At 33.2% G+C, this 12,138-nt stretch overlaps 1 protein-coding gene across 1 annotated transcript; it reads left to right on the top strand.

Moving 5' to 3' along the window:
- Window positions 1-350: 350 nt before the first annotated feature.
- Window positions 351-3,231, top strand: LOC105622003 (facilitated trehalose transporter Tret1-like). Its single transcript, XM_012203434.1, has 2 exons — window positions 351-402; window positions 1,862-3,231. Exons 1-2 carry the CDS (start codon window positions 351-353, stop codon window positions 3,229-3,231), a joined length of 1,422 nt encoding a protein of 473 aa, XP_012058824.1.
- Window positions 3,232-12,138: the final 8,907 nt, after the last annotated feature.

The following is a 12,138-nucleotide window of genomic DNA, read 5'->3' as shown; positions in this document are numbered from 1 at the left end:
GTGATGCGTACTGATATTTCGAGACATTTTAAGACAAAGAGGTTTAGAAAGCCGTGAATTGCTAGTAAGAGTCGTAAAGAGAATTGCGAGTCACGATTTATAACCGCAATGTAAAGACGAATGTGAGATCATTAAAGTTATTTTTTTAAGTTTTTATTAAATTATACGTAATTAAGTTTTCCTATATTCTTTGTATAAAATAATAGAATATACAATATATTCTTACAAGGAAAGAATATATTTTTTATAATATCATACATATTTAATTTTAATATAATCATGTCTGTACTTTCTTAATAATAAACAAATTCTGATTCTTTCTTCAGTCCTTCGATAAGAAGAAATAAAAGATGGAGCAGTCCCGTGTTAAACGGTGGTCTCAATATTTAGCAGCGATTACAGGTAAACAATCTAAAATATTTTTAATTTTTTTAACTCTCATGCTAATTTCCCAGACATAAGTTTTTAAATTGAGCAAGCAGTTGATTCAAAAAAATTAATAATTTGAAACTTTAAAGCTTAATAAAGATTATTAATAAAAATTTATATAATTGATTTAAATTAAATTTAGAAAAATTGTCAAGAGAGAATATAAATGTTATTTTTACTTTGTCAGCTACAGATAATAATTGTGTGATTATCACATTGATTCAGTGTGATTATCACATTGAAATTATAACCATGGATTTTGAAAATTTCAGAATTAAAAGTATCCAAAGCACAAGAAGTGTTGATCAAACTAGAATTAATATTATAACTACTTTTATTGTAATTTTGTATAATATGATTTTGTATGATATAATTTTTTTACACAACATGCCTATCTTACATTTTTTAAATGATAACTTATTGCGATTGATTTACATTATTTAAAAAAAGATTATATAATTAATCTCTCTTCCACCTATATATAAAATGTATCTATATTATATCTATATATAGAGTGTCTCATGTTTAACGATCATCTTCTAAACTTTTATTTATTTTCAATTTTGGAGAAAATGTTTACACACATACACACACACACACACACACACACACATACACTCACACACTCACACACACACACAAAAATTGCATGATTTAGAGAGAAATAAATAATGACTGATAAATAATGACTGAAAAACTGATATTTAAAAAATCCATTTTTCCAAATCATAAAAATTATCATTATTTTAAAACAGAATTTCATGATGTTTTTACATAATATGATTTTTTGCATAATATTTCCCTAATTATAAAAGCTTTAGATAGAATTAAGATAAAAATATAACAAAAATAGCTTATAAAATATTTTATAGCAGATATATTTTAGTTTTAAAAATATAAAATAATAAAATAATAAGAAATATAAAATATTTTGCAATCCATTCATTTTTTAATAATTGTATCTTAATATTATAATGCACAGAATAATAAGATAAATTAGTTAATCTAAAAAGAACGCATAAGTTGCTTTTCAAAGAGATATGTGATTGCATATTGCAAAGTGCATAATTTTTGTAACAAGTTGTTGCGATTGTCACTAGTTTTGCGTTTCAAGACTGAAAATATTTTGGTGCAGTTTGGATTGAATATGTAAAATGATTGTATATATAAAAAAATTCACATCAAAATATTCAAGTTAAGATATAGCTTATATCGCTTTCATTATTTAGCTTCGTCTGAAACATTTTTTTAATTTTTTAATTTTTTAATTGAAAATAAAATTTTGAGGGTAATATCGTAAAAATAGGACACCAATTATATATAAAAATTCATTTCAGAGATCATTTTTTAAAAATAATTCATGTATGCATAGAAAAATCAGCTGAAAAGCAACGTAAATCATGATTTATTCATCCATTCAATTTTACCATAGCTACCTTATCGCTGGCAGCTACCGGATCTCATATAGGCTGGACGTCACCCATCTTGCCAGTATTGAAGTCAACTGATTCCCACGTCCCCATAACGTCCGACGACGCTTCTTGGATTGCTTCTTTTTATCTTTTGGGCACCATTCCCGGATGCATCGTGGCGGCCTTAATCGTAGATCGATTAGGTCGAAAGAAGAGCCTGCTGCTAGGCGGCATACCTCTGACTCTCTCATACATTCTGATCATTAAAGCGTGGAATCCCTACGTTCTTTACGCTGCTCGCGGTATCGGTGGTATCGGTCAGGGCATAGCGTACGTCATCTGTCCGATGTACATCGGCGAAATCGCCGATAAGGAGATTAGAGGTACTCTCGGTTCCTTCATCAAGCTGATGGTAACCTTCGGAGAATTATATGCTCATGCAATCGGGCCGTTTGTCTCGTATTGGTTGCTTGGTTACAGCTGTCTGGTGATTCCGCTAATATTCTTTCTCAGCTTTCCTTGGATGCCCGAGTCACCGTATTATTTATTAATGAAGAATCGCCCAAGGAACGCAATGATGAGTCTGAAATATCTGAAGCGCTGCGTTTCCATTGATCAACTGGAGACGGACTTGGAGCAGATGCAGAAGATAGTTGTCCGCGATCTCAGCGATCGCGGCCGATTCTGGGATCTCTTCGACACGCCTGGCAACCGACGCGCGGTCATTATCAGCATCGGCCTGCAATTGATACTTCAGTTCAGCGGTATCGCTGCGGTTGAATCATACACTCAGGAGATTCTCGAAGAAGGCGATGCACATTTGCCTGCGAGTTCCTCTGTTATCCTGTTAAGCATGCTTCAATTGATCGCTGGTCTCGGAGCGGTAGTTCTGGTTGACAAACTAGGTAGACGACCATTACTCATTACTACCTCTCTTCTAGCTGGAATTGCACTGACCATCACTAGCGTCTTCTACCTCGTAAAGTTCCAATTCGGAGTGAATACAATTGGATACGGTTGGCTGCTTCATTGCTCCGTGATATTTTATGAGCTGATCATCGCTCTGGGCTTGAATCCACTACCCTACATGATGCTTGGCGAATTATTTCCGACGAACGTCAAAGGCGCCGCCGTATCGTTGGCCAATGTAGTGTCTTCGTTGCTAGCCTTCATCGTCTCCAAGATGTATCAAGTAATCTCCGACAATTGGGGAGTGTACGCAGCCTTCGGCTGGTTCGCTATCAGCTGTTATGTCGGCGTATTCTTCATTATGCTGAACGTCCCCGAAACTAAAGGCAAGTCCTTGCTAGAAATTCAGGAAGAGCTTAATTGTAAGAAAAAGAAGAAGAAAAGCGCAAAAGGCGAACTGCAAATAAATACGATTTCTTAGGTCAATAGGTGGAAGTAAGGCCGCGATGCTTACGAAGAATTCTCGAAAATTTTTAAATGATAAAAATAAATAATGCGCGTTCTTGGATTACAGAACATTTGACAGGGAACCTCGAAGCTGATCGCTCTTCCAGTTATATGTCCGATCGATCATAAAAGCGAACGAGAAATATTTTCAACAATCATCGATAAAATTAATTATAATATTTGCACTGAAAATAAGAGTCTGATAATAGCTATGAAATGTTGAGTGAAATAATTTTAATTAAATGTACAGATATGTAATGTAACAAAAAGTGATTTTACTTTTTAAATGTTCGATAAATATTACTAAACATAATAGTATAACCAACTAACATAATAATAATTACAAAATATTTAGAAAAGAAAAATTATTTTTTGGTAAATTAATCAAACATCTAATTGAAATTATTTTATTCAATATTTAATTATTATCAGACTCTTTTTTCACAGCGTGACTAAACACATAATTGGTTCAACAAGATATGAAGTTAATTCAACAACGTTAACAAAGTTAAGTAAATAACATTATTTGCAAATTTTAAATGATAACAAGACATTACCATTTGAAAAATTTGAATGAAAACAAACTGTTTGCAAATAATTTGAAAGAACAGGAAAGCACATTCCCTGTCAAAGGATTTATAAGCTCTTTCATATAAAAAATTTGAAAGAAAATTTTCAGAAATGTTATTAAGCATAAGATCTAAACGACTATTTAAAAGTCTTTTTTTTAATTGTGTGAAAATTTTAAGAATCTCTATATTGCTAGTTACCGAGTCTTGCATTTTGATTTGAATCTGTTATTACAGAAACATTTTTTTTATTTTCTATACTTTATTGCAATTGGAATGGAATTTGAATTATAGTTTAATCAATATTAGAATATGAAGGAAAGATCAGAGAAAAGCTAGTTTTTAATAAGATTTTAATGTTTAAGAAAGGGTCCTTATATTCCATTGAAGAAGGCGCTTCGATTGAAGTAATGAGATCGCTAAAAGAGCATTTGCCAGCTCGAGAAATTACCATAGTTATAATTAGACAGAAACTGCAACTCGTGATATATATATATTATATATATATATATATATATAAAATGATATTCGTTTAGATTACATTTACAATTCAAATACGCAAATAAGCGTCACTTGTACAAACGTTAATTTAAGAATACTCAAATATCTTGATTTAAAAATGTATGTTGAATTACGCAGAACTTTGACAGAAAAATAATGGCATAAGTTTTGTGCTGTTACTCTTTGTTATCATTAGCAGCATGTGGAAATCAAGTTTTTCATTTCACACAAGTACAATAAAAGATTTTAGCGTACACAGCAGATGCGGAACCAGCAATAATTGTCTATTGAAGCATATTTTTATGTGTCAAAGCAAACGTGTTCTCAAAGAACCGATCATTCCAACTGCTGTGTTCGTTTTTTTGCTTTTGTGGTAATAGTACAAACAACTTATTTGCTGCGTCGTTTTTGAAACGTCAGCTCGATTGGCAAAAGTCTCGATTTAGAAAGAAATCTCAGCCGAGAATAATGCGAATTTACAGTGTGTCCGATGATTTCCGAAGAACCGCTTCAAAGGAATCGTTCCTTTAGAAACCATCGCGCATCGACACATCCAACGTGCGTTAGCTGGTGCCCCGAATTGTAAGAGCAATCTTGCATGACCATCTTTTTTCCCTTTTAGGCAGGGTTAAACTAAAGAGACTGATAGTTTTTAATTAATCGTAAAGTATTTATTATCGTCCTGGCCGAGCTCCGAACAGGCAAAAGATTTTCGCGGAAAATTTCATGCATGAAGAATCCATCGCTTTAATATTCCGCGTATATCTTTTATAAAAATATCCTCGAATAATTTTATATTTTAAACTTGTACTGAACTTGAAGAATCTCTTTCTGATACAAGAAAAATAAAAAAATGAAGATAAGAAGAAAAATAATAAAACAAAAATATAAAGAATCTCTCGAGGAGCAAAAGAAAAGGAAAGAAGAAGCGGCAAAATCCTGTTCGGCGCGATAGGCGATTAGGCGATTAGGAACATCTTTCTTATCCCTTTAAGGCAGGGTGTAAAACAACACGTGATATAACGCTTACGATTAAACGTTATTAAAGAATAGCGCGTGTGATCCGCCCGTGTCTCATGCAGATACGAGCGCACGCCTATGGCCCTGATGCAAGAAGGATTTAGACGAGCACTGTAGCATGACTAACTTATATTTCCCTTTCAGGCAGGGTGAGACACATACGTATGTTATAGAAATAGCTTCGGCGTAGAATATAACTGGCCCGTTATTAGAGTTAAAGAAAACACTCGCGCACGTTCCGACATGCGTTATAAACTTACTCGGAGTATCCGTGCGTAAATGCGCCAATAATAAATGATAGTTTGGCCGACGTGGAAAGATGGCTTTCATAATCGGACTAACGGCACCCCCACTCAAGGGAAGGTTTATTCTTATTCCTGCCGACGCGATCCACCTGTTACTGATATTATAGAACACTGCTACAAGGAATATAGTCGTGTTTGACAAGTAAACGGTCGAAAGCATATGAATGGACATCACGTTACAGAAATAATTCGCGGATAATAGGCCATTCATCTTTATAATTATAGCTACATTGTACGCGCGGTGCATTTCATGGAAAGAACGATTTTGCTAAAGTATCTAAAAATTTATACATTTCTAATATTCTAAATTATTTTATTCTTATACGAAACATTCGATATTATAAACCAATATATTAATTCATATCTATATTAATTATAATAAATTAATATATACACTTGAAATAAAAATTATGAGATATATTAAGACACTAAAAGGATTCTTAATATATACATTTAGAATGATGATATTATCAGGGATAAATATATATTTCAATTACTGAACATTTCAGTTCATATTAACAAATAGATTTGAGACTTGATAAAGTAACTTAATTAAATTAATTAAAAGTACAAGTAAGTTAACCCTTACTGTGTATATGTTTTTTTAATATTCATTAAGGCCTAATTTCACAATTCACAGTTAACTCTTAATCAAGATTCAACTTATTTCTCATCTCTTTTTAATTTCTAACATTAGATTGAACCTCGGTTAAGAGTTAATTATAATGATTATGAATTATTATGAAACTGGAGCTAAATGTATACGAGAGTCATTCATGTCCGATGCATTTTTTTAAATGGATTAAGTTAAAGAAATATTAAAAAAATGTAGCTTTCTTAATTATTTTAAATGAAGAATTTATACATAATTTAACAAATCTATTTATATATTTTTTTAATATTTTATTTTTGCAAATATGTAAACACAAATGTAAGTATAGTAGTGATACGTTCAAAAAATTGTAATTTTTGATCAAATCAATGAAATCTAATTAAAAAAGGAAAATAAAATTTAAAGTTCATATTTTAAGAAAAAAATATATGTCAACAAATTTTTTTAATTGGTTTGGGACACAAGGTCTTGCAATTTCGAAATTTATACAAAAATAAATTTCTATAAAAAATTGACTTAATAACTTTAAAAAATTTCGTTTTTTATTCAAAATTTATAATCTTATACACTTTCGTAAATAAAAAAATACATATGGGATGACATTGTAAAATAACGAAGAAATCGTTCTTTTATAATCTCTTCTACAGAGCCATTTGACATTTTTATTTTAAGATATCATTGAATAAAAAGTTTTTCGTTATTTATATGTGGTTTACTTATAAAAATAAAGTCAAGAAACGCGAAAAAAATTATTTTTTTATTTGTACGATAAATATGCGTTGAATGTATATGGGAATCATTTCTGTGTTTGCTTGATTTTGAATATCAGTTGCTCAGCGAGAAAATGATGTTCATTGGGCTTTCACGGATATCTTCCTCCCACACATTAGTTTTTTAGGAACAGAAATGGCGACTGTATACTTACTTGTTTTCATCAAAATATTCAGAACAATTGCCTGGACATAAATGACCCCCATATACACGATGAGAGTTAAGTTAGAGTTACTGAAAAAAGGCAATTCTAATTTCGTTATAAATAACGAGTTACTTCCCAACCCTGATTATTTTGATGGTTCAACAAAATTATTTAGCTAATTATTTAGCTAAATTTTTAGATACTTTAATAAAACCATCCTTCCGTGTTATTTGATAAGCTACATCTTATTAACTCAAGTGTCAAGTGTATGTTCACGCTATTGCTGACTCTCTACACGTCCCTTTTAGGCAGGGTTCAAATGCTAATCGAACTCCACCTCGACTTTACAGATTTCTACAATGTAGAAGTTTGCAATATCCGTTAACAAATAAAGAAACTCACCACTTTGATCTGCAACTGTGTCGAATGAGCTTTTTTCTTGTATCTTTCCTCATGCACAATCTTCTCCTCTCGTTTTCTCCTCTCTTTTCAGATTCCTTTCAGGAGGCAGCGCGATTCGGTAAAAGGTCAGTAAAGAGGCGATCGCAAACCGGACAACTAGTATGTATATTTTTGCATTATAATAATCTCGTTATACATAAACGTTATTACAATATAGAAACATAAATTTTTTTTATAATATCTCATCCATTGTAACATCTCACAACGTCTCGCTATGATACACACCTCGTGTGGTCAAGATTATTATATTACTACAATCCCTGGCATAAAATCTCATCAGCGTGCCCGGAATACATCACTCGCGTGACTCTTTTCCTTGAATAAAACACACGTGCCTCGCGTACGAGAGCGACAAGATGAAACTTGCACAGTTTTTTATCCCACTTATTATTTTTTATGTTACGCACGTTGCCCAATTTTACGGAAAAAAAACCGCAGGTTTATCTGTGCATATTTTATATTTTATATTTTATAGTTGTATCCAGACCGCAAAACTGATTATTAATATGCATTATATTAAAAAGATTATTTTGCATTATAAAAAAAATGAGGAAAATGATCGTTTTGAAACTTGTTAGGCCCTCAGTGCATTTAACTGAGGAATTTTGGTGTGATAAAAAATAAAAAATAAAGCATAAGGTTTTTTCTCCGTACTGAAAAAGAATTATGCAAATGATTTTTTGCATTCTTTTTAGGCATTATTCTCTATTTTATTACAAGCAAAATCCATTTAGTTGAATCAAGTAATTTTTTGTTTCGATATGGGTAAATAAAATCTTGGTTGCAAAAATAATTTAGTTGAAGCAAAACATTTGGTTATTGTAACCATTCTACTCGTTTCTGATAAATATTGACATCTGATAAACTTGTTTATTAGGAACAAGTAAAATGTTGCAATAACCAAACATTTTGATAAGCTGATTCAACTAAATTATTTTATTGTATCAATCAAGGATTTTGTTAGTCCATATCCAAACAAGAAATTAATTGATTTAACAAAATGATTTTCTCAATGGAAAAACATTCAGAAAATATTCAAAGTAAATAGATTTTTGACATCTCTTTCAAACTCGAAAAATTCAATAATATTGAGCTATGTGCCTCACAATCGCGAATCTCTTGATTGCAGTGACAGTGCAATCAACTGTTCTTGAATTATAGATGAAGTTTTGAAGTTAAAATTTTGTACGTTTTATCGGTGCCTCATCTTTTTTTTTATTGCGAACACATTTTTTTCCGCCGGCGGATGCGTGCAGTTGTCAGCGCGATATCGAAGCTATAAAGTAAGAAGCAATGAGAAGCATGAGAGTCATTTCTGCTCGACGATCCCGAGCGATCAACGATCGGATAATCATTCATCTTTTCTCATGTTGGAGCTTGTCGCTCGTGTAACGAGCCACGCCGCGCGCATTGTTGCGACGCAGAAAATGCCCTCTCCTTCTCTGGTAAAAACGCACAAGCGATCGTATTCACACCAGCACTATGATTGTCGAAGGAAACTGGAGTGCGTACAGTGCGTACACACAGATTTGGCACACGCATCACGTATCTCGAGGCTTAAAGTACGGTGCGGCCTTGACAAAGGGATTATATTGTATCGTCGGTGGTATCATAGTGTCGTATGAAATAAAAACGCGACCAGCGCAAATATTTCTCTTTCTCTCTTTATCTCCGCCTATCTTCGAGGTTTCTAACATCCACTATATGCGCAACCATTCGTCAAATTCAATTCGCCCTCGTGGGATCTCTTCGAGACTATATTCGGGTAAAGCCACGAGCGCGCGAGTACTAAGTTATATATTAGCTCGCTTATTAAACGGATCTCTCGCATTAGGCCAAGTGATCTTCAAGCATACGCAAAAAAGAAAACGAGAGTGAAGGCTCATCGCGAGAGACAGGCTTATTGAAAAAGGTCCTCGTCCGCTATGTAACATCTACCAAATGGCCCTAGAAATTAGTAATTATAGGTAAAAAAAGGGAATATCTTTATAGAAAAGATTTTTTACACAACGTATAGCGCGAATTATTGTGTGTTTCACTGAGTCGCCGAGTCGATCGGCGATCGAGAACTATGGCCGAGGTATTTCCGGCGAGAGATCTACGGCCGTGAGCTGCTTTAAGACTACGTTAACAAGCTTATCAGCGAAATCGGCTATGCCGCTTCCGAACGTATAACGATCTCCAATTTTATCTAGAAAAGAAAGCTCAACTTGTATACGCTCGAAAAACCGATTAGTGATAAATTCTATCTTACGTCCTTATGCGATGTAAATCGCGAGGAATCAGCGACTACGTTTGCCGATTGATTGTGCGACGCGAACGTATCTATTAAACTGATCGTTTCCTTCACAACGACGATAAACAATCATCTGATGCTTAGTGGAAAAAATTCAAATGTGTTCTTTCTCAAGATGAATTCCATACAATTCAAATGCCAGATCTATTCCATATTCAAATAGACATATTTAGATTATGCTGCCAAAAAAACGAGCAACCTGATGTCCTTAAAATTCAATTATAAGCATAATTAAGTAAAAACACAAAAACATGTAAGTAAAAAAATAATGAAATGATATCGATTAAATCACCGCGACAAAATGATCATATCTGACGTGCAATTCTCATTGGCTAATTAGAAATGTGCATATTTAAGAACATATCTGGGTTTCTTCCACCATGAATCATCTAATGTATGCGATCAGTCGATCGATCGAGCCTGCATCGTCGTTCATAGATAGAGGATATAAAACGCGATCGAAATATAATACAATGGTTTTTGCGGTGAAACATAATTTTTCAGGACGGTTACCTTTAGAATAGACAGCGAAACGGAGCAACGCAGATGCGTTAATTCGGCACATAGGACGAGTCGAAGAGATTGGTCGAAAGACGAAGAAAATTCTTCTTGCCGCTCCTCACTGCGATCGATCTGTCGCGCGATCGTAACATTTCGAAGACGTATATATTATCTTACGTTCGACGTATACGTGAGCTTGATAACAAGTAATCATGAAAATTCTAAAATTCGCTTTTCTTTTATGTTCCTTAAGCGATATTCCGCGTCGCGTTAATTTTACATCGCGGAAATGGCTTTAGGGGCTAATGTGTCACTATACATATATGCGTGTAAATTCCGACAGTATTTATAGACGTTATCGTATTGTACATTATCTCATTGTCAGATAGAAAAAGTCTTCCCACGTGAACCGTAGCGATCGCTAACCAACTTGTAGGGATTCGAAACTATGACCGAATTTCTTGAAAAAGAAAAACATATGGTACTCTATTTAAAATTAATTTTTACAGGAATATCACGTTTATTTCTACATTCGGAAAAATAAATAAAATTGGCACATGGAAAAAATTGCGTTTACATTTCAATGTGCTTCGCGCATCAGCGAGAGAACCAATGTGATAAATGTCATAGTTCTAAAAAAAAATAATGTTTGTATATCAACCTGAACGATTCAATTTACCCTCTATTCAACGCGAGCTTTCGTGAACGAAAGCGATTTTCACAAAATTCCTATAAATTTCTTCCAACCTTAGCAATATTGAAGTTCGACCCTGTTGTGTCACAGAGAACTTTTGTTGCCAAATGTGACATTATTTTTCAGTATAAACCAGATTGTACCTATCAGTTATACATAAACAGTATTCACATACGTACGAAAAGCTATATTTTATTTTATCAATATATGTATATCACTGATCCTTTTACTGCCATGAAATGTCATATGTTTGAACGACATCGGAGATTTGACATTTCAAATTAAAGTAATTTCAATCAGACAGAACAAACGAAATGATAAAAATTCAATGATAAAAATCAAGAATGTTTTTACTGCGTGTATGCACGATAATGTATAAACATAATAGAAGTTGCTTTTATAAAATTCAATAAATTTATAAAAATACAGAATATACATTTCGCTATCGCGAAATTACAAATATTTCTTAATTGTGAAATATAAGATTTATATTTAGATCGAATAATGCTTGGCAAATATTTTCTATGCCTGTATAAAGGGATTGCGGAATAAATGTATCAGAAAAAGTTCCTACTGAATCGCCATCATTATGGCGAAAAATATCCGGTAAAACTTTAAGCAATTAGTTACAAAGCGAAATGGGAAATTGCATTGGGAATAGCGGAGTAAAGTGAATAAAAATACTTTGTTGTTTCGCGCGCGCGAGGCGTGAATTGTATCGTTACTCGTACAATGTACGAACGAACACACACGCACAATTTAATAACCGATCGCCAATGGTGCTCTATTTCTTCATCTTTCCCTTTCCTAAATCGCGCGATTTCGGCGGGTATCTTTTATGACAATTTATCTTACAATTGACAACAACAAATTTGACCCTTATCTCAGTTATCCTTCGGACGTGCGTAACTACAAATGATTGTTAATAACGAACGTTTTTATGTACAGCTTTCTACACGCACGAAAAATGTCCAAGGCCATCATCAGCGCGAGGAATCGGCGGT

The sequence above is a fragment of the Atta cephalotes genome (assembly GCF_000143395.1).
Source record: "Atta cephalotes unplaced genomic scaffold scaffold00039, whole genome shotgun sequence".
NCBI lineage: Eukaryota > Metazoa > Arthropoda > Insecta > Hymenoptera > Formicidae > Atta > Atta cephalotes.
The sequence above is the reverse complement of the archived record's forward strand: the minus strand, read 5'-3'. Positions and strand labels throughout refer to the sequence as shown.